The sequence below is a fragment of the Arctopsyche grandis genome, chromosome 1 (genome assembly GCF_051622035.1).
Source record: "Arctopsyche grandis isolate Sample6627 chromosome 1, ASM5162203v2, whole genome shotgun sequence".
Classification (NCBI taxonomy): Eukaryota; Metazoa; Arthropoda; class Insecta; order Trichoptera; family Hydropsychidae; genus Arctopsyche; species Arctopsyche grandis.
The window spans coordinates 22,909,159-22,934,172 of NC_135355.1; the positions used below are offsets into that span (position 1 = coordinate 22,909,159).

Sequence of the window (25,014 nt, forward strand, 5' to 3'; positions counted from 1 at the left end):
ATGTAAAAGCGTAATGATTGCAATCGGAGTCTTTCTTTCATTGGATTCAAATATACATATGTACATATGTTTATCATATACTGTATATTTGAAATTACAAATTTAATTTTAAAATTAATCGGACACTTAAAAATAAAACTGGCCACTGAACTAAATTCATCTATTTATAATTTAATCAATACATGATACTATGTACATACATATGTAATCTAAATAAACGAAACGAAATAACATTTTAATGGCTGTTATAAAATATTAAAATGAAATTGGTTTCCATTCCGCAAAATGGACCACACGAGTGCGCAATCGTATTATATTTATATTTAAGTCTAATAAACCCAAAGCGTCTTCCCGGAAATTTAAAGATTACAATCCTATCAAATGCGGTCTCGCGCCACGATTTGCGGCTTTATTACATACATTATAAATAGTATCCGCTAGAAAGGACGAATTGAGTTTATAATACTGCTGTTAACATTCAAGCTGTACATGAAACTAATAATGATTGTAATACATAATTACTAAATAAAATAAAATTACCTATTTCACGAAAAATCTTCAGTTTTTGTGTCACGGACGCTAAGCATCACTAACATATCACTCAATTCGCATTCGCACAACGAATCAATCCGTTCGTTGTGAGTTCGAGCGATCGCTTTTAGGTATGTATTTTATTACTGTTTCGGCGTTTCGTCGAGCTCGAGTGTCTGGACGAGTTTGCCGAGATCGGCGAGAGATTTGCAATCGCAATTAGCCGAGCACATTTGACCCTATATTGACACGCGATCGCTTCTCTCGCGTCAAGTCGATAAAGCGTGTTCGGTTTACACGGACCGGCGCTCGTGTAAATGGAAGTCAGTAGAGCTCATCGTGCGTGCGAAAATAACGATCGGCCAAATTGATGTATTGCAGGTGAGCGGCGGCGGCGGCGGATAATGCGATTTTTCTTATCCGATTGCATTCCACGCTTGCACTTCGGATATGCACTTGCTATGACGTGTCAACGTGGGTCTGTTTGTGCGGGTGTGTGCGCTTTGAGTTCGGATACAAATTCATGTTTGTACATGTTTTTTTATTATTTTTTTATTTTTACGTAATGCGAAAATCGTTATATTGATACTGTACGAGTTTACCGAACGGAGCCGGTTTAGGCACTGAGCGCTCTACGGGAGGGGTGTGGAAACCTTTCCTCTATACAGCCTCCCCGATTCAGGGTTGCTACCTCGATTTTAATGCAGGGTTGTTGGAGTTTTGTCTTTTGAAATTCAACGGGTGGTTTTGAAAATAAATCAATAACTGATTTTAAATATTTCAGATATTTAGAACATATTAGATAAGGAAAATTAGAAAAATACTATATAAAAGATTCATCATACTTATTATGTGAATATAGGGTTTTCAGCTATTTTGCTATTATGTTATACATCATAATTTGGTATATTCGTGATTTGTTTTCTCCTTCTGTGGTTTGTACAAATATGTTGGAAACGTCTTCAATATCTAGAGCGATTTATCAGCTCAACCGGGTTGCTGGTGAATTTGACTTTTTTAATTTAAGCTGCGCTGAACTGGTTTAGTGTTGTGGAGCAACGCTCGTGGTTGATTTTATCAAATATAAATGTTGTTGAGCATTGATGTTTTGTATACCTATATTTATGTTATGATTATATGTCTGGCCGCAGTGACGCGTTAAAGTACTCTGTAATGTCACTGTGGCTAATATGTTAAAAAATAAATAAATCACAGCTAGGAGGAGGCTATGGGGGCGCTAGCCCCCCCCTCCTTAATTAAAAAAATATATATTTAGAAAAAAGAAACATAAAATCAAATTTACTAATTAAAATTTTGATTCAACACCTCGGTGAATTTTTTTGCAATAACTCTATATGTATAATAGATACTTAAAATAGAATGAAAACGTGAACTTGTTTTTGATAATTCATAATATGATACACAAACTTTTTGTATCAAACCGTATTAAAGCGCCGCAGGAGTAATTTTTTTCGTTGAAAAAATAGCATGAATGATTAATTTAATAATTTGGATCACAAAAGTTACGAAAATAACGAAAAGTCGATTATTCTATTCAACACGATATTTTAGTCGTATGAATTCACTGGAAAAATATTAATCAAATATGTGCCGAAGAATATGTACCTAATATTTTTATATGTATGTCACAGTGAAATTATATTTCAAGTGAAAATATATTTTCACTAACATTTCAGTGAAATCATAACCAGTTACATTTTCAGGGTTGGTCAAGTAAGGGTTGGCTCTATTCATTTAAGATTGAGTTGTTAGGTTAAATTTATGGAGTTAAAAGTTGTAAATTCATTGTTTGATACATTTTCACTGCTTGTTTGATACATTTTCACTGTAAAAATATATTTTCACTTGAAATATGCTTTCACTGTAACATGCACACTAACCCTAATTTTCCACAAATTCTAGGAATGAAAAAGAGCTTATAAAATGTTTATTTTTGTTATTAGTGTACACAAAAAAAAAGTTTATTTTTATTTATTTTAGTTTATAAAAGTTATAAAACTTATAAAAGTTTATTTTTTTTATTGTTAGTTACAGTAAGATAAATACTAAAAAAAAAATATTGCAAAATATAAATTGATCGCTAGATCAGAAACTATTATAATAGACCTAAGATGTATTATGAACATTTTACAGAAGTTACAATCAATCAAACTTATTGGTTGTAAAAAAGTCCAATCCGTTGAGTGGCTTAGGAGATAATCGAATGTATAAACTTATGAATATGGATATCTATAAAGGGAGGTACTACACCGGTTAACATAGCAGTATCTTATAGCTTACAGTGGAATATGTATCAATAAGATAATATATTTTTTAAAAGATACGTATATTTACATATTTTAAACATGATATCGTATTTATGTGTATAATAATTAATTATAAACAAGGGCCTATGAATGTTTATATCTTTATGGTTCACGTCTCATGGGGAATGATAAGTAAAGTAGTTTATATTTGGGAAAGCAATTTACATATATAATACATATGTCAGAAAATATCGATAAATAAATTAAAATAAATTGGTGACAACATATCGAGTCCTCTTGTATCCTGCTTACACACACCTAATCAAGGCTGTGCGATAAAAACAGGGACATATTTAGTATATGTATGTACATTAGGATTTCTGAAAACCCGGGTTTTCAAAACCACACGGATTCAGTTCGGATACGGGTCCAAAATCAAAATTAAAAACCAGATTTTAAATTCAAATTTTTTAAATTTATTTTGTTTCATTATACAATTCTGGAAAAATACTATAGAAGGTGATATAAAACATATAATAAACAAATACAAATACAATATTAATGAATATCAATATCAATATTAATGTTATTAAAACAATTATATCTCAGCAGAGGTATACCAATATGACCGGCACATTTAGCAAATGTGTAATTTGTGTCCTTTTATTACTATCATTAGTATTATAGAATTTTTTAGTTTTTCGAAAAATATAATGAAAACTATACTTATATTCGGTCAAGAATAAAACTGATTTTTTTAAGAGAATTACTAGAAATAAATAAAATAAAGTACTTACCGTTAACGAAATCAGGTATGATGATGAGATAATAATTTTGAAACGATTTTTACCCTCTGAAGTCTTAGAGTAGTCTGAGGCAAAATGCAAAAATATGTACGCTATATATATATATATATATATATATATATATATATATATATATATATATATATATATATATATATATATAGTTAAATTCTATATTTAGCCAAATTTCAGTACGCCGTATCGTCGTATTTCGGTATTTATTTTCAATATATTATATAAAACCCTCTTCCATTGTTCGCAGTTTTCTCAGAACTCACAAGCCGTAAAATCAGGTTCTCGAACAAATAAGGTAATATTTTAATGTACACGCAGAATCTATAAATAATATTTATATGTACATGAAATGTTATTTATAGATTCCAGGTCGACCCTAGAAACCCTAATGTACATATTATACATATGTATATCAAATAAAATTGTTAAGAAAGAAAAGAAATAATTGAATGAAATAAAAAACAAAATATATCAATGGATGGTAAGATTTTTCATCCCTATTTTCATGAACCTGAAATTTTCCGAAGATTGACGAAAGAAGACGAGCAAGACCGAATCATTTTCTATCAGCAATCTACCTAAAAACGATGAATTTTTATGATTCGCAAAAAAAAAACTAAATTGAATCGTTTAATATATTCATCCGACTTAATTTTCAAGCCGATCGATCCACGAAAATCTACACAAAGAGTCTAGTTGGGTGCAAAGTCGGGTATACATACGGGGTGTCAGTTTTGGGCCTGCACTGACATTGGCACGACCCCACTGCGCAACTCGTAGTCATCGACTCGTCGCGAATACGTGGGATTTTCGCTACGACCCTCTACGATACTACAATCAAGTATATGACGGCTCAAAATGTATGTCAAATAGATTGTCTGCGATAAAAATAAAATTCGGCGATCGATTCACGCTTTTAAACACATTGAAAAATAAAATATCATTAATATAATTATATGTATCACATATCTATGTCAGACTTAAAATTATAGCAAAAATAGGATATGACTCAAAATCTATCATCAGTGATGATATTGTGTCATTTTTTTCGAATGCGGTTGGTTGCGATAGTCAAATTTCATAGTTCATGTTTATCTAGGCGATAACAAAATAAGGTTAAACAGAACACCTACACATTCAAAGTGCTTGTATAAAATCGTTTTTTAATTTCAGTTTTATAATAGAATTTAAAATCAGTGTCGCTGACATTTATTTGCCTCTGGAATATCAACTACATAGGTCCGAGATTATGAACCTAGAGCACGTGTGCCAAAGGTGGCACATACAAAAATTTTGGTGGCACGCGAACGATTTAAAATTTGTCAGTTACATACATAAATGCAGAATTTCGCCAGCAAATGAAAAATAAGGTTTAATTCAAAAATAGCTTGAAACATCATTCCAGAAATCTTGGCTGTTTTAAAAGAACTGGTGATGGCCAGGCCCGGCTCGAGGGTGTATGGCGCCTTTACGCAGATTGGATTTCTGCAGCCCCCTTAAATGTTTTTCTGGCTTTTGTTGATGTACAATTCTTCTATATCAAATTGTTTTCAAAGTTCTCATTCAATGAATATCATTGCCCAAGCGTCTAATCGCGTCTAATAAATTCAAGGGTGATTTTAATCTGGTTTTTATTAACTTTACTTTAGAAAAGCTCCTTTTCACGCTCATCATTGAAACGGATAACGTTAGAAAAATACGGAGAGCTATGAATAAATTCGCAATGAAGACATTGATTTATATGTAACAATGAATTGAAGAATTTTTTCGACTGAGATTTCTTAATTTTTTTATGATTGGTTAAGATATTTAATTTCGTGAAGTAAATCCATCTCCGATATATGTACATACATACTTCGTTTAAAGACACGATTCAGCAGTATTTTATTAAAATACAATTCCTTGTAACCATTTGAACCACGACAGTTTATTGTTTGACAAGTTTTATTCCTGAGTATTCGATAGTTGACAGTCAACTTCCTGCGTTCGTCATAAATTATAATATTTTATGTTCAGTATTATTACTTCTAATAGAAAAATAAAATTGAATATATATTGTTTTATAAAGAAAGACAATTTTTTTTATTTTATGATCAAAAATGAAAAAAATGAAGGTGCCTCACAGTACCCTTTGGCTATGGCGCCCCTAGATACGTGCCTATGATATATATGTGCTGCCTCTTTAAGCCGGCCCTGGTGATATAATCAATTTTCTCTTTTACATGCTTGAGAGTCGTTATTTTCTGAAATGAATTTTATAAAATCATTGACTGATGAATCCAGTTGGGCTTGCATATTGTTAAATATCTCGAAATATGAAGCAGTTGGCTTCAAATCAACGGCAGTTAAGTTCTTATTCATGAATAATTTTGAAAATTTATTTTTGTTAAATATATTTATTTATTTAATTATCATTTTTGAATTAGCTTTGGAGAGTTGCATTCCGAACGTCTTAAATTTTTTAATGTTTTTTGTTTATGTTTGTATGTAAACACATGTATAGGTGCATTATTTATTTACCTACACAATGTAGGTAAAGCATAGGAAATAAAAGAAAGTTTCAAGAAAAACATAGATATGCATGTACATACATAATCTTGGGTAAGTGTGGTTATCGCGTGACTTCAGCGAATAAACCAAATTATGAATTTATTTCACTTCGCCACGCAATTCTTGTTATTCTAAGTTCTAAATTAATTGTTAATTAATACACAAGAGATTTGAAGATTTGGATTATTTATTTAAAAATATATACATACATATATATCATTTACTTTTATTATGTTATTAAACACTACTTTCCATCGCAAATTTCGCTGGCCTGTTATTAACTGATAAAAACAAATCAGCTAGATTTTTATTTCTAACCGAGCTTCCTGTTTTTGTTTGATATTTATTCAGTGGCGCTACCATTTGATAACATATTTCTATTTATTACGTTATTTTATACTACGGAATTATATTTCTTAAAATTTATATATGTAAAATATTAAAATTGATTAAGCGATATAGTTTTGTTACTGTGGAATACTGATAATCGTAAACATGAACTAATACCGGGTTGATACGATACGAATAAAACCAGACCAAGTCACTTGGATGAGTTACTTGGACGTCCAAGATAATTTTTTTCATGAGGTTTAGCAGGAAGATAAATATACAGACATGTAATAACTAGACTGCGGATAGAGAGCGTGCTTTTTCCAGGAATCGGGGCGGTTTGGCTCTATTTACAAATCTTAAGTGCAAAAAAAAAGGTTCGGCAAACCTTTAATAAAGCATTTACAACAATTGAACAATGAACGGCGCGCTTTGGGTCCGCAGTCTAGTAACATACTACTTCACAAGTATTGTCTCTGTTTCTGAACATTTTTTCGTATATACATATGTATGTATGTATGTACTTTCGACACTATTTTTCATATTTATATTTCATATTTCAATAACAATCGACAAAGTTGAGTGCGGTTCGACTTACTCTGGTCGGATTCCAGCGTCCAAAAACGCTCGGATCATCTGTTGCCACGTTACGCGTAATATCCGAGCTACTCGTCTGGTTACTCGGTCTGGGTTTACTCGTGTCGTGTAAATCCGGTATTACTCGTGTAGGTAGATATTTTCATATAATAATATAGTATAACTATATCAAGATTTTTTATTCAGATAATGAAAAACATTTGTGAAACAGAGTAAAAAGTTTTGTATTAAGCTATTTACTGTATTGTAGAAAGTATACATTTTTAACTTTTCCAGAGTCATGATGGAAGTATTCGGTATAAATAAATTATTCTTTTATTGAATATAATTACACGTTGATTAAATTATTTGTCTACGCCACTGATTTCTCGTTGAATGTATTTTATTGCTCGTAACACTAACCACAGACCAACAGGATCTCCCAGGAGTACGTTCAGATGATGGCCACAGGGTTGTGGAATAATTCACTTGCATCATGGATGTCTTTCGGTGTTTGCGCATCGTTTCAATATTTGTGATTATTTTATTAATTTTTAATTTCGTTGAGAAAATTGACGCACAATCCGACGGCATTTGTGGAAGTAAAGATTTAACGTAAGTTTCACCCATTTTAATAATGATCAAGACTGAATAATGATTAACAATTAACTTGATTTTTAATTAAGGGAAAGAAAAGTAAAAAATCTGACATATAGAAAACAAGTGTCTGTGCAGTACACTGCCATTTGCAAAGTGAATGGTAAAACACAGAAGTGTAATCGAACTAAGAAAGTCACCAAAACTTACCCACGTCGTGTGGTAAACAATTTTTATTTTCTAAATTTAAAACAACTAAAAAATAAGTAAATGAAAACTATCGAGTTAAAAGTGATATATTTAAAAGCTAACATTTTTTTTCTAGACTTACATTGAGAAGAAAAAATTCAATTACTGTTGCGATGGTTTTACATACAATCCAGAAAAGAATTCATGTGATCCCGAGCCTGAAAATTGTGTTCCAAACTGCATCAACGGTGACTGCATTGGTCAAAACCAGTGCAAATGTCACGATGGCTATCACAAGAGTTCGACCGGCGAATGCCTACCCACGTGTCTATCACCGTGCCAAAACGGATACTGTGCAGCCCCAAATCAATGCGTATGCTTCAATGGCTTTCAAATTGATGTCGAAGACAAATACAAATGTGTACCTTCGTGTAATCCAGAATGCATAAACGGGAAGTGCACCGGTGTGAACTTGTGCACGTGCAACCAAGGCTACGGCACGGAAGTTTTGATGTCACACGTGTGCAATCCGATATGTAATGAGAGTTGTTTGAACGGCTACTGCTCATCACCAAACAAGTGCACATGCAACACAGGATTCAAATTTGATTCAAATGAAAAGTGCATTCCGACTTGCGACGATGAATGCATAAACGGATTCTGCTCAGCGCCGAATATTTGCACTTGTTCAGCGGGATATCGACAGAGCTATAATTCATCTACTCACTGCGAACCAATATGCACAACATCTTGTTTAAATGGTGAATGCATTGCGCCAGATATGTGTCAATGTTTTGACGGATACACAACGAGTGACGATAAGTTCATCTGTGAACCAGTGTGTAATGAAACTTGCACCAACGGCTATTGCAATTCTCCTGGAGAGTGTGAATGTTTTTCAAACTACACCCAAGATCCAAACGATTTATACAATTGCTTGCCCAAATGCGAACAGCCGTGTGTTAATGGATTTTGCTCCTCGCCCAATTTGTGTTTGTGTAATGATGGATTCAAAGAAGACTTGGAAGTAGAAGGAAAATGCATTCCACATTGCGAAGACGATTGCACAAATGGTTTTTGTTCATCGCCGAATAATTGCACTTGTTTAATGGGATATCGTATGAGTTATAATTCATCAACTTTTTGTGAACCAATATGCACGACATCTTGTTTCAATGGAGAATGTGTGTCACCAGATAAGTGTAAATGTTTCGAAGGGTATACTACGACCAATGATAAGTTCATCTGCGAACCAGCGTGCAACGAGACTTGCATCAACGGCTATTGCAATTCTCCTGGAGAGTGCGAATGTTTCGCAAATTACACGCAAGATCCGAATGATTTATACAATTGCTTGCCTAAATGTGAACAACCTTGCGTTAATGGATTTTGCTCATCACCCAATTTATGTATGTGTAATGATGGATTCAAAAAAGACTCGGAAGTAGAAGGAAAATGCATTCCGCATTGCGAAATCGACTGCACAAATGGTTTTTGCTCATCGCCGAATAATTGCTCTTGCTTCACCGGATATAATTCCTCAGCAAATTGCGAACCTATATGTAAGACACCTTGTTCCAATGGAGAATGTGTATCGCCAGATGTGTGTAAATGTTTCGAGGGATTCTCTACGACCAACGATAAATTCATCTGTGAACCAGTGTGCAACGAGACTTGCATCAACGGGCACTGCAAATCTCCCGGAGTATGCGAATGCTATCCGAACTTTTCACAAGATCCGAATAATTTATATTTATGCCAGCCTGAATGCAAAGAGCCTTGTAAGAATGGGAAGTGTGTTTCACCAAATATTTGTGAATGCAACAACGGCTATATAAAGGATGAATCCAATAATTATAATTGTCTTCCGATCTGTTCCACGAATTGCACCAGTGGGTACTGTTCTGCTCCCGACAATTGCGAATGTTTTTCAGGATACAAAAAGATCAAAAATGTATGTCAACCGTGGTGTAAAAGACCGTGTCGCAATGCGAAGTGTTCTGCACCGAACAAGTGCACTTGCATCGATGGTTTTACCGAGGATGAACAAGATCCTTACACATGCGTACCCAGTTGTAGTCAAGAGTGCATCAATGGAAGATGCTCCAAGCCGAACACATGTACGTGTTCGTTTGGATTTAAAAAACGGAATGGTACCGACATTTGCGTCCCACAATGTAAACAGGAGTGTTTGAATGGTATCTGTATAGCATATAATAAATGCAGTTGCTTACCAGGGTATGAACTGGATGCAATAAACAAATATAAATGTAATCCAATTTGCACCACATCTTGCGGACACGGCAGTTGTAACGCGCCTGAAGTATGCTCCTGCGAAGAAGGATATGCCTCTTTAGGACCGTTTAGTGCTTGCTTGCCCATATGTAATGAATGTTCCAATGGAAAATGCATTGAACCAAATGTTTGTAAATGCAACAAAGGATTTGAAAGATCTGATACGTTCAAATGTGAACCGCACTGTTCCAGTGGCTGCATCAATGGCTTTTGCAATTTCCCAGATATTTGCTCCTGCAATGATGGTTTTACGTTGGTCAGATCCCCAGATGATTCATCAGAATATTGCCAATCAAATTGTGAGTTAGAGTGTGTATTTGGAAATTGCACTGACGAAGGGATATGCATTTGCTTAGAGGGATTTACTGGTGCTAATTGCTCTGAAACTAAAGAGCCCTTTTTTACAGTGGTCACTGCTGGTATGAAAGCGGGAAAGTGAGTATTTTCAAAGAACCACTTTCATATTATCTGGATTTTATTCAAAATGAAATTTTTCGCCATAAAAAATATTGTGGAACAAAACAAAAACAAGATTTTACTGGTTTAAAATCCATATGGTATGCTTATTATGTAAAAAGTATTATTTTTTATTATTTAATTATATATTTTATTCACAGGTTCGGAGAATCTCCTTATCATTTGATCATCGTAGTGGCTACTGTATTGGTAGTTGGCTTAGTTTTAATGGCATTAGATAAGATAGTTCGCCAAAGACTCTGCACAGTTGTGTCCGAAGATGACGATTCAAGTATGGTATATCATTACTTTAAATTAATTTAAATTATATAATATTCATCATTTCATTTTTCAGGTGAGTGGAGGTACAATAATAATCTTTACGTTGTAGAAGATATTGGATCATTGTCAAGGAATAATGTTAAGATATATAATAATCCCATGTATATGGGGGCCAATAATTATTCTACTACAGATTTTAATGAAATACATACGCCTTTGAACGATTTAGATTTTAAAAATGGTGCTAAAAATACCGAAGGCATGTATGCCACCATTCAAAAGATGAAGAAATAAATATTTTATTTGTATGTATGATACAGTTAATTAAAATCGAGAATTTTTCCAGACAACGAACAATACAAAAAAAAATGGTGGTTATTTACAAATAGTTATGATTCTAAAAAAAGATAAATTAACGTCGACATGTTTTATAAATAATGAAATCGTTGTATATGCGAAGGGCTTAAAATTATTTAAATGTTATTAAATAATTAGATTGTTGAATAGTTTCTGTAAGCAGTGTCATTTTTACAATCTCCACCCACCTTGACGGGTTTTTTCTGTTGTTAAACCATTATCTATGTATGTATTATATATTTATAAACTATAAAATAAAGATGAAATAAAATATAAAAAATTTACTTCAGATTGCTCATTACTATTATTTTTATATTATTTCAAGAGCAGTGGCGTGTGGTAAAATTCTCTCTATTTTTATCGCACAGCTTTACTTACGTGTGCGCGAGCTGGAAACAAGGGAACTCGGTATGACGTCAACTAGTACCATTGTGTTCTACTCCCGCTCACATAAGTGAGGCTTTGCCACAAATAGAAGGAGAATTTTACCTCTTACAATTAATTATATAATAAATATTACACGTTTTCAGAATTAAACAAGTTCAAACTATTCGTAGATGTAAGAGTAAGTATGTACGTAGCGAGAAATTTCTTAATACAGAAATCAATAAATAAATGAGTATATGTTTAGATTAGATTTAGATTATTAATTAAAAAAATATATATATTAAAAAATATATATATTTTTAAAGCATATATGTACATATGTGTGTCACTTACAGACACACATATGTACATATATGCGAGTTTTTCTTCCATTAATTGTGTAGGGGAGGGTGGGGTAATATAGCCACCTCAAAGTCGTTATCAAATTGCTGACGTTTATGGTGCATATTATTTATCTGAAACTGAAAGAAAGGATTCAGGTGTAGCTCATGAAGCTACCACATTAGCGGGACAATTAAAACATTTATATATATATATATATATATATATATATATATATATATATATATATATATATATATATATATATATATATATATATATATATATATATATATATATATATATATATATATATATATATATATATATATATATATATATATATATATATATATTCGTTGCAAAATTTTTCAAATTTCTTCATGGCGGTGTATTTTCCTTAAATCAGCATCCCACTGTAAATATATAATCTTAATTTATATCTCCGTCCATACGCTATCAATATATATATTGCAATTGATCTCGTATAATTGCCAAGCCTATGTTAATTTTTCGGAAGTCGCCAAATCTTCATAGAAACTCAACACTTAAATCGTTGATAATTTCACCATATTCTTCAAATTTATTTTCTGGTATCTTCAGCAATTTCATGGTTGAAAAGTGGTCTACACGTTTAAAAAATAAAGTGAAGAAACAGTCGTAGTTTTAATTTAAATCCATTCAAACTTTTCACCATATCATGGACATATAAATTTTCCACATGGAACACTGTGTTGAAAGTATTTAAATGTGACACGATGTCCAAAGTAAATGCAAAATCACACAGCCAGTCATTATCAGTTAATTCGGGAAAGTCGATAATATTTTTCATTTTTAAAAATAGAACGATTTCTTCTTTTGTATCCCATACTCGCCGAAGTATTTTTCCTAGGCTAAGCCATCGAATATGATTCACTTACGCGCGTAAGTGACGGACTCTCGCTTGCCGTCCCGCTTGTACCAACGTTTCTGGTGTACGCTCACGGAAACTGAACGAAAGTCTTTCTTAGCAATTACCGCTCGAGTTAGTACGTTTAGACAAAAATACAAAATATGGAGATAGAAAACTAATCCTTATAAACGTGGTGAAATAAAAAACTGACCAAACAAATGCAAAATAGCGCAGAGAAAAAATAAATATATTTTTGACTTTTAAAACTCGCTAGAAAATTAATTATAAGTATTTTAAAACAATAAAAAATCACAATCAAAATAAAAACATCTAACTATTGATTCCAATATTCACTTTGAGCACAGCAATACTAGATTTTGAATTAAAGACCGCAAAAGCCAAAAATCTGTAAAAAGTGCGCATTTTTTTAAACGCTCATATCACGTAAAGAAGACCTAAAAAATAAAAATCATTATCATATTCGAATTCAGTGGGTCAAATTTAATAAAGATTGGTTAGTCTCTGCCAGTGGCGGCTCGTGATGATTTTTAGTGGCGGGGCTGCACTGAAAAGATGTCTAAAAAATGTCACCATAATTGTTCTATCATGTCATAACAGGACAAAATAAGCACAATTTTTGGCGTACGACCACTTACATGTGGATTTAAGTATTATTGAAAAAAAACTAGCAAAATTCACCACCCATTAAAGGGGTGCGTCCAAACGCGATGAAGATTTTGAAAAATACGCTGGTACTCCAGTAAGATTGCTGAAATAAATTCGTGCTTGCTGGTTTCGCGACGCGGCATAACAATTGATGAGCATAACAGTGAACGAAGTGTGCATTTTTATAAGTTTGTTTCAAAATTTTCTGTACACCTCCCCTCGCTCCGCTCATTACAGCGGCACCGTCGTAAGTTTGAGCAATAAGTTTTTCATTGGTATCGTTTAAAACTAGTTTTAATTGTTCAGTAATGCATGCTGCTAAACCTTCTGCGCTCTTATTTTCCGGATTAAAAAAAACCCCAAAACCTTTCAAAAACTTTACCCCCTAATTCGTAACGAAAAACATTAACCTTTTGACAATGCATCGATACATCGATTGTTTCATCTGCCATAACAGCTAGATAAGTTGCATTTTTTTTATTTCAGCACTTATTTGCTCCCTACTCACGTTCAAAATACAATCTAAAAGTTCATTTTGAATAGTTTTTGATGTCCCTTTAAAAACCGAAGAAGTTTGAAAATGTTTTTTTAAAGAATCGTCGAAATTTTGTGAATATTCTAGAAGCCCCCGAAAAACTCCTGGATTTTTTGAATTATCTGTTTCATCGTGTCCCCTCATTGGCATTTCAAATTTACCACAAAATTTAACGCAATCAATAATTTTAAATAAAACATCCCGATTTTTTTTCCCGATCTGTTTCCCGCCGATAGGCTTCGCTTAAATGGGTTTTTATGTTAGCCGATCCCAAAATCGTGAGATTACATACATTTTTTAAGTGTTCGACACTTCCCTCGGGTTTTTTTAATTTTATCGTTTAAATGTTTTAAGTCAATAACTCCTGTTTTCGCCCAAGATGCTTCGCCTGGCGACTCGCCTCCAAACAAAAGACACGGATAACAAAATAACGCGTTTTTTTCTGTACTTCCCGTTAACCAATTGTATTTTTTATAAATGTCTGGGTTAAATTTTCGCGAGTAACGAAAAGATCTACTAGTTGCAGGCTGTGAAATAATTAAATTGGGCGTGAGGCACCCTAATGCTTTTATAGCGACTTTTTCGGTAAGTTCTAGTCGCGAAAAGTGCAAATTTTGTAAATATTTTATTGAATTCTTTTTTTCTTCCATTTTTAAAAGAAAAAAAATCTTAATATATTTAAATAAAAATTACGAGAAACAGATTTGAAAAAAGTTTGCTGTTATCAAAATGAAAACGACTCACCGAAGATTTGATGAGGGCTCGTACACAAACAATTAAGAGTAACGAAAACGAATAAAGCTGTGATCGTGCGATTCAACTAATCAAATATAAGATCAAGCCCGCGAAATCTTACACAAACTGGCAGATGAATGTTGTTTAACAGGCGAAGGCTGCCGACTATCCAGCCCAAAACGGCAGAGTGAGTGAAAGAGAAAGAGCTATCTGCAGTTGCAAATAGCTATTTCTCTTTCTCGTTCCGAAACTCCGGGCTGCGTGGCGTTCAGGGCGGCGCTGTAAAACTTTACAGCCAGTACAGCAACATTTTAATTCATCTGTCACCATACAAGTTAGTGGAGTCTTCGAAACGGTCAAAATTACTTAAAATATCACCCTTTTGGATATGGGTGATATTGTAAGTAATATTAACTCTGTCGAAAGCCCCAATAGTTCGTCCATCCAACTAATAAAAAAATATCATTAATAAATAAAATATTAAATGTATTATTAAACATATATTTTAGAATTTTATAGGAGGGGCTGCAGCCCGGCAGCCTATTAGGACGAGCCGCCACTGGTCTCTGCTCTGGTAACTCAAAAACGTGATTTTTTGTTGCTCAGTGTAATTGCTCATTAAAGTTTGTAGTCTAGATTGGCCCAAATTCGAATTGTATCTTATGTCAGAAACGATAAAACATTTAACAAATTTTTTAGATCAGAAAAAAGTAAAATTTTTTTTAATGCTCGCGGGCCGCACCAAAATACTCGGCGAGCCGCATGCGGCCCGCGGGCCGTAGTTTGCCCAGTCCTGGTTTAGACCTATATGAGGCTATTTAGAGATGACTGGTTCGAGTCGCGGCAAAGTCGTCTCGTCGAAAAATGAATTTATCGATTTTTATCGATTATCGATTCATTCATTATGTTCGGCGAGCGTTAGGACACACACACACACACACGCACAGATTACCGTGCGTCTGTGTGTGTGTGTGTGTGTGTGTGTGTGTGTGTGTGTGTGTGTGTGTGTTACTCCATAAATTGGAGTAACTAATTGCAAATAAAAGAAAGCTGAAATTTTTAAATTACAACAAGTTAATAATATGATTTTAGTCAAAATATTTCATAATTAATTTTTTGATTTATTTACGTATTTGATTGAATGTGTTCACGGAAAGTCGAATCGTTAAATGGATGGTTCTTATCATAAAATTCGTCATACGTTATTTTTTAAATAGTGAGTGATCACTCATAGAGGATGTGTTAAAATCAACAATTTTTCCAGAACAATCAACATCCTGTTCTTTTCAAAGGTCGTCCTCTATTACGTTTGATGACATATCATAATAAAATAATTAATTTATGCATGTGATATATTTATTATTAATTATTTCACATGAAAGATTTCATTTATCCACAAGTATAATTGCATTATATATAATATATATTTTTTTAATTTATAAAATTAGTTGTTTTACCCAGATTCGCTTATAGTATTATATTTGTAATATAACAGCTTAAACATGGCGGATATAATAGTAAATATTCAATTGTATTTTTATTAAATTTATTTGAATGGAAAAAAAATCGACTCGTCGTCATAGAAATTTTGACTTGTTAACGATTACCAACCAAAGTTATGTACTTATAAACATATGTATATATTAACATACAAAGTATCTTTCGAAATATTTTCGATGTTACCAACCAACATTACATACTTACAAAGTCTCTTTCGAAATTATATATTAGATATAATAAAATGCTTTCTCTTATAATATTGGTATAATTGATATTGTATGTATGTAGACCTCATTAAAAAAACGGAGTTCAAATGAAATTAATTTTAAGATAATATAATTGCTTAATATCAAACACTTCATTGTTTTGAAGTAAGCAAGGTATCAATGCGTGCTTTTTATTTCAATGACAATAGAAATGCACGGCACTGGAAACATCGGTACAAATGGACAACCGTTTGTTTAAAGATTAATTACATATCTATATTTCAAAACATTTGCTTGCAATTAGTCTACTTATACAGACCTCATGCCCATAAAAATAATTATATGTAATTGGATATTCTATTTTATTTGTTTTGAAAATGAGTCGAATATTTTCGGTCGGAATATTTCTAACAGTGCTAAGTTTTGTGTCTGCGGAAGAAGGTGTATGTAGCTACAAAACAGGCAGGTTTGTATTACAAATTTATTATTATTTTTCAATAGCTAAAAACAGTGTTTTCTAACCTTTATTGTGTCACGCCTCATTTCAATACCCAAAAATTCTCCATGCCTATCTTATACATAGTTGATATGTGATGAGAATTTTGTTGTTATTAAATTTTCAATAAGTTGCGTTTCTACATCTTTAGTCATATGACATTTACTATTACTAATATAATTATTGCTCAGTGGCATTTCTTTGTCATCTCTGTCATCTTTTTCTAGATCTGTTTTGAGAAAAACTTATATACATATGTATGTATGTAACTGGTTTAAGCAAATCCTCCCCTATGGTATGATTTTTTCCATATTAAGCCATGAGAAGATAAATATCATTAAAAAAAGTTTCAAAGAACGATGAATTTATTTTTGATATTTTTTTTAATTTCTCTGCTTAATTCTGAAATTGTATGTTTTTTCTTGAAATGCGTTTCAAGACAATTAAAGTTTTACCAAAGATTTGTTGGTCAAACAGTGTTCGCACAACAAAACAGAATAGTAAATGAACACAATGAGTCGTAAACGAAATTAATTATTTCCTCATTACCCCCCACCCCCCAACACATTCAAATTACTGGTAGGAAGTGCGCTCCATGTTGGGAACCACTGATTTTATATCTACGTATTTATGTTAAAGTTGAAGTGTATCTTCCAGTTGTAATATATTTTGACTAGTTGGAATATATTCCGTATAACCTAGGTGAGTTGATTCATATGGTGAATTACATTCCATCTGGTCAAAATATATTGCAAATGAAAAAACAATTCAACTTAAAGTTGGTAGCAGGTTAGATATGAAAAGGTTAGGTTTTCGTGAAAACGTCACTTGAGTTGGGTAAATTGAGTTGGAAAGTCACGTTTTAGTTTTGAACACATTCTTAGATTTATCGCAATACGGTACTCATTATCTTTATTCGTAAAACATCTACCCAAAATAAATATGAATGCATTATTGAATTCTACAGCATTCGTAATAACATCAAAGCTGTCAAAACTCAACTGTTGTCTAAAATAACTTCATGTAATTTTTGTCAAAAATTATACAAATCTTGAAAAATGTTTTCGACGGTTACAACTTCGAAAAGTTCGCAGTCGATTACAGTTCAATTACAACAGGTAAAGAACAAAGACCTTTTTTCCGTTATGCACAAGCAAAATTTGCTGTTAGCCATTCAATGTGTCTGCAGTCTGTACTCGGAGTCATCCTTTCTAGTAAAAGTCAAAGAGTAGCTTGATAAAAAACGTAAAGGAGGTATGTAAAAATAGATGAAGACTTACACCAAATAGTAAATAATACAATTCCTAAGTTATATATTATCTAAATTTATATATTTAGTATATTTGCATGTTTATGCGTCTAAAGGTTAATTTAATGTAAAAAAATCGAATTATATACACCATTAAATTGAAATTTAACAGCTAGTGGATTTATACAAATAATCATTTGAAATATTATAACATTAACTAATATATATATATATATATATATATATATATATATATATATATATATATATATATATATATATATATATATATATATATATATATATATATATGTATATATATATATATATATATATATATATATATATATATATATATATATATATATACATATATGTATATATTAGTTAATGTTAGATGGTTTAAAAAAAATATATTGACAATGTATCGCATTTTGAAGAAAACGAAATCAATAGACCGAAACCATAAAACATTTCAATACGTAAATAAAAACTTAAGGAATCATGATTTACACATAAACTCGTATGTATACATATGTATATGTATTTTTGTATTTATACAATATGAGATTTATTTTGACAATTGCTTTTTTTCAATTTCAGAGGCTTGACAAAAGCGGTAAACATCACATGATAAATATCTGTTGAATACGAAGAACACATCAATATGTATTTTTTTTTATTATTGAAAAAAATTATTTCAGGGAAAACTCGGCGTAATAATGTATCCAGTCTGTTGCCCTGGATACACTTTCAATTTATTTCAAAAAACATGTAAATCTAAATGTAATCCATCTTGTTTGAATGGTATTTGTGTTGGTCGTAACGTTTGCTCTTGTAACAGTGGTTATAGTAAAAGTCCACTAAGTGGAAATGGGTGCATTCCACTATGTACAAAACTATGTGCAAATGGATATTGCTCGGGACCAAATACATGCACTTGCAATTTTGGATATGAATTGAGTTTAAGCGATATTATCACCTGTATACCGGTATGTCAACCTGAATGTTCAAACGGCATTTGCATCAATCCAAACGTGTGTTCTTGTCAAGCGGGATACGAAAAAAATTCAAACGTATCAAGCATCTGCAATCCTATTTGCCAAAATGGCTGCATGAACGGCCAGTGCGTTTCTCCAGGAAAATGTTCTTGCAATACTGGATTCAAAAGTGACCCAGTTGATAATGCAAAATGTGTGCCTCACTGCGAAAAACAATGTTTAAATGGATATTGTTCATCACCCAATGTCTGCACTTGCAATAAGGGCTACGATAAAATTTCCGACACGTGTATGCCACGTTGCTCGAATCCTTGTTTGAATGGAAAGTGCACAGAACCTGAAATATGCACATGTAACGACGGCTACAAATTGAATTTCGATGTAAAGTATGAGTGCAATCCGATTTGTTCAAAAATTTGTTTAAATGGATATTGTACTGGTCCCGAAAAGTGTACATGCTACTGGGGATATGTCCAGGATAAAATTAATCCTTTCAAATGCAAACCAAATTGCAAACTAGAATGTAAAAATGGAACATGCACAGCACCAGATGTCTGCACTTGCAATTCTGGCTATAAACAAGATGATATTATGCTCAACAAATGCAACCCAATATGCGAAAATGGTTGCAAAAATGGAATCTGTTCGGCTCCAAATATGTGTACTTGCAACGATGGCTTTGTTCCAGATAAAAATCAACCTAATAAATGTGTACCTCATTGCAACAAAATTTGTATAAACGGATATTGCTCTGCACCAAATATTTGTTCATGTTTAATAGGATATGACTTAAAATCCCCATCACCAAACACATGCGAGCCAGTATGTACAAAGCGGTGCGAGAATGGATTTTGCACGTCTCCCGAAACTTGTCAATGTTTCAAAGGATATCAATTAAATTCTCATGATAAATACAAATGTGAACCGACTTGTAACAAACCTTGCATCAATGGCTATTGCAAATCATTGGAAACTTGTCAATGCTTAGTCGGATTCAGTCAAGATGCAAGTGATTCATTTAAATGCAATCCCATATGTAGCGAGTGTCAACACGGTGTTTGCATCGCTCCTGATGTTTGCACCTGTAATTTGGGCTATGCCAGAGTATCTAATGTCTGCATTCCACACTGCTCTAATGGATGCGTTCATGGAAAGTGTACGAGTCCGAATACGTGCACCTGTAACGGAGGCTACAAAGTCGGCTCTAACAATAGCCATATTTGTGAACCAATTTGTAGCAAGAGTTGTGTCAATGGATATTGTATGGCTCCGAACTATTGCAAATGTTTTGATGGTTATGTGAATGATAACAAGGATGATTTCAAATGTTCTCCAGTTTGCAATGCACCTTGTATAAATGGAATCTGCAGTGCTCCCAGCGTGTGCACCTGTAATGTAGGCTATATTGAGGATTCCAATGCTTGCATTCCACATTGTTCAAAGGGATGCTTTCATGGAAAGTGCACAAGTCCCGATTTGTGCACTTGTAACGAAGGCTTCAAACTCCACGCATATAATGAAAATATATGTGAGCCAATATGTTCCAAACCTTGTTTTAACGGAAAATGCATCGGTCCTGAACAATGTAGTTGTCATCCTGGATATATTTTAGATAATGATAACATATACAAATGTGGTCCGATTTGCAAAATCAATTGTGTAAATGGAGAATGTACGGCACCCGATGTATGTACATGCAAATTGGGTTATACAAAAGATTCAAAATTACAGAACACGTGTAATCCGGTTTGTAAAAATGGTTGCAGTAATGGGTTTTGTTCAGCCCCAGAGGAGTGTACTTGCAACGATGGATTTATTCAAAATACCGAGCAGTATAATAAATGTGATCCACTTTGCAAGAGTGGATGCACCAATGGATATTGCTCTGCTAATGACACATGTACTTGTTTTTCTGGATATAAGCTACAAGCAGAATCTATCAATGTTTGCATAGCAGCTTGTTTAACCTTATGCCAAAATGGGGATTGTATTGAGCCTGAATCATGTCAATGCCACGAGGGATACCAAATAAATCTAACAAATAAATACTCTTGTGATCCAATATGTAGCATACCTTGCACGAATGGATACTGCAAATCTCCTGGTGTTTGCCAGTGTAAATTGGGCTACGTCCAAGATAGGGATGACAAATTTAAATGTAAACCATATTGTAAAAAAACGTGTATCAATAGTAGTTGCGTAGCACCTGATGTCTGTGAATGCAAACTTGGTTATAATAAGTTGTTAACCGATGAGTATGAATGCGTTCCACATTGCCCAAAGTCATGTGTAAATGGAAAATGCAAAGCACCAAATGTATGCGAATGCTTTCAAGGGTACAGAAAAAGTGCAGATTTCAGCAAGTGCGAAGCGGTGTGTAGTGAAAAGTGCATCAATGGTATGTGCACTGCTCCAAATACTTGCACGTGCAATGAAACATTCGCATTGGATGCTACCAACAAGTACATGTGCAACCCTTCTTGTTCTATGCAATGTGTTAATGGATTTTGCTCGTCTCCAGGCGTCTGTTCGTGTAATTCTGGCTATTTTTCAATCGGGATAAATGGATTATGTAAACCACACTGTGAAAATTGTATCCATGGAAAGTGTACCGACCCTGATGTTTGCGTTTGCAATTTGGGCTATGAGATGTTGGCTAATGGCACATGCGCACCAGTTTGTTCGAAGGGTTGTGATAATGCGATATGTTTAGCACCCGAAATCTGTATTTGTGCTGATGGCTATGCAATGAGTAAGGATCTTGGAAAATGTATAGATTTTTGTGAAGGTGGTTGTGAGAATGCATTTTGTATAGGAGGTGGCTGCATTTGTAAAGATGGGTTCATTAAAACAAAGAATAATGCAAATAAATGCATTCCTTTCTGTCAAGAATGCGTGAATGGTATATGTGTAGCCCCTAACATTTGTCATTGCAGTGGATATTGGATTGGAGAAAATTGTAAAATTCCAAATTTTTTTATATCTGGAGCCCACGATGCAACCGTCGCAAATGAATTAAAGTAATATATCTTCATTATATACCTATAGAATATTATTATTTATAATAAAAAACTTAACTATTTTTTTGTTTCGATAAAATTTTTATTTATTATAGAATTAAAGAAATTCCGTGGAATTTAATTTTCGTTGTTTTGGCAATTCTCATAGTCGGAGTAATACTATTAGGAATACTGAAAATATTTTGGAAGACAAAGATAAATGAGTTGGACTTGGCAACTCAAGATATCAGCAACCATGAAAATGGTAATATTTATACATCTACAGAACTGTTTTCACATAAAGATAAAAATAATATATTTTTTTTGTAGATGGACTAGAGAGCATCAATATAAATACATTTTCTACTAATATCGATGATGTTCATAATCCAATATACAGTGAAATTGAAGAATTTGATAACAACACATTCAAAAACATAAATTTCAGTAGCGTCGAAGCAAAATTAGATGATGCGTATGATATTCCAAAGTTTTCAAAAAACATTTCGTAAGAAATCAAAGTAAAATTATCCAATATTAAGCTAAACCAATAAAATTTGCTATCATGTATTGTTGTAAGTATATATATATATGTATGTAGTTTTAGCACGCCATAAAAACATGTCATAGAAATTCTCGCACCTAGTCTTCGGTATAAAATTAGCTAAAACCATGCGATTATTGTGAGTCATCGTAATGGTCAAAAACAAATATTTTTATCATTATCTATTTGTTCATATATATAAAATTATTTCTGGAAATTGACAAAGTGTTGTTAAAAAATACAATTATTCATCGTATTATACTATCATACAATCAGATTTGTGATTAAGTACATATGTACATATGTAAATAAATTTTTCTCAGATTTAATTTGTTTCTTTTAATTTGATCCTCGTAATCACCACTTTTAATATTTATGTATGTATGTATATCATCATCATCATTCATAGCCATTCGCCATCTACTGTTGGATGAAGGCCTCTCCAACACGCTTCTATTCGTCTCTGTTTCGAGCAACTCTCACCCATCTCATCCCACACATTTTCTGATATCATCCATCCATCTCCTCTGTGGCATTCCTCGAATCTTTTTACATTCTCTCGGGTAGCTTTCGAGCACTTCTTCCGTCCATATATCTTCCGTTCTTCTAGAAACGTGACCCACCCGTTGCCATTTCTATCTCTTCATTCTCACCATTATATCAACCACCTTTATCGTATTTGTCACCCACGTATTCCGTTACCCATCTCTTCTCATTATACCAATCATACGGCGTTCCACACTTATTTGAGTACACTGGACCTTATGCAGCATTCTGGACAATGCGTATTCAATGCCCATGTTTCGCATACATACAAATACAAAATACAAAAAGTCGTATTGTCCCTGCCGGCAGGTATCCATCCCATCATAGAAGCAACACGATTGTCTAGTAATTATTATATTACTATTTATTGTTGTCATATGTCCATTGCCTATGTATTTTAATTCATAGAAAAATATATACTGTAATATTATTTTAGCTAGAGACATTTGAAATACATATAAGAAAAATGCCCTATTTTGCATGTTTTTTTAAAATTCGTATCTCGCCTTAATTTAAAAATATAAATAATCATTTTTAATCGTAAAACATAGGTGAAATCAAATAATAAAACCAAAAAAACTTGTGTATAGCTTCATGTAATTAAAAAAAAATCGAAAACATCGAACAATTGAAAGTGATGCGATTTCTCTGCATATTTCTGTATGTCATCACTAGAGACCCGTATTTTGGGTATCTATTTTTGTCAATTTTAGCATTTTCATTTTGCATTTTAGCGTTTTAGGGCATTAAAAAAGGTATGCGGTTTATTATACTCGTAATGATACAAAGCTTTATTCCAAATATTTATTAATTTATTTATTTATTTATTTATTTAATAGTTTTGGACCATTGTGGCATTACAGGAAGAACCTAATGCGCCACAATGGCCTACATTTGAAAAAGATATAAAAACATGATATAAAAACAAGTATACTGTAAATAAAGGAAAAAAGCAAAAGCAGAAAACATGGTAAAATAAAATAATAAAAAAAAGTAACAAAAGGAAAATAATACCTCATTCAGAGAGAAAAAAAATAACAAAAGTGTAAAAATTAAAAATAAAATCCATAAATCCCATTCTTTGTTTACACTGAGCAAAATTAAAATAGTATATAAAAATGTACAAAAGAGAAAGAAAAAATAAAATAAAATAAAACAAAATATGAATAAAAAATAAAATCACAGCGAGGTCCAAATGGAAGAGAGTAGATTAAGATTCCACTCATTCATCACATTCAAATTAAGAAAGTAATGATGAGCGCAGGTTACCAGATAAATATGTTAAGATAATATCCGACAATCTACGCTCCCCAAGGTGGAAAATATCACATTCAGGGACAGCAGCAACGATTTCATTGAGAAGTCGAATAGCTCTTGGAATAGGAGCCATTCGAAAAAGAACTGTGCGAGCAGCAGGTACAACCATTAAATGATGATGTCTACCACGCACATAATTATTAGGGACATAAAGTCCCAACTGTTCCAGCAACAACGGGCATGACGTATTACCACGCAATAGCTGGAGAACGAAACGAATTAACGAGAAGTTTCTCCGAAGTTCAAGGGAATTATACCCAAGCATGCCCAAAAGGAAAGGAGTAGGATAGAGATATGGGTAGTACCCATACTCTTTCTTATAAAGAAAACGAAGAAATGCTTTTTGCACTTTTTCTATAATAAGAGAGT

The 25,014-nt window shown here is 32.7% G+C and overlaps 3 protein-coding genes across 4 annotated transcripts in view; 2 read left to right on the forward strand and 1 right to left on the reverse strand.

Annotated features, from left to right (window-relative positions):
• Positions 1–1,156, reverse strand: part of LOC143909124 (uncharacterized) — a 40,587-nt gene extending 39,431 nt beyond the window's left edge. For both annotated transcript variants that reach the window (XM_077427036.1, XM_077427028.1), the window contains exon 1: positions 541–1,156. The gene's annotated coding sequence lies outside the window, so the exon portion shown is untranslated. The remainder of the gene's footprint in view (positions 1–540) is intronic.
• Positions 1,157–7,499: 6,343 nt separating this feature from the next.
• On the forward strand, positions 7,500–11,539 carry LOC143909152 (uncharacterized). Its single transcript, XM_077427056.1, has 5 exons — positions 7,500–7,690; positions 7,762–7,894; positions 7,998–10,591; positions 10,774–10,904; positions 10,968–11,539. The coding sequence occupies exons 1-5, from the start codon at positions 7,572–7,574 to the stop codon at positions 11,186–11,188; spliced, it is 3,198 nt and encodes a 1,065-aa protein (XP_077283182.1). The 5' UTR covers positions 7,500–7,571; the 3' UTR covers positions 11,189–11,539.
• Positions 11,540–18,948: 7,409 nt separating this feature from the next.
• Positions 18,949–23,109, forward strand: eater (transmembrane receptor protein eater). The gene is made up of 4 exons (XM_077427046.1): positions 18,949–22,259; positions 22,355–22,503; positions 22,569–22,746; positions 22,840–23,109. Exons 1-4 carry the CDS (start codon positions 18,961–18,963, stop codon positions 22,853–22,855), a joined length of 3,642 nt encoding a protein of 1,213 aa, XP_077283172.1. The 5' UTR covers positions 18,949–18,960; the 3' UTR covers positions 22,856–23,109.
• Positions 23,110–25,014: the final 1,905 nt, after the last annotated feature.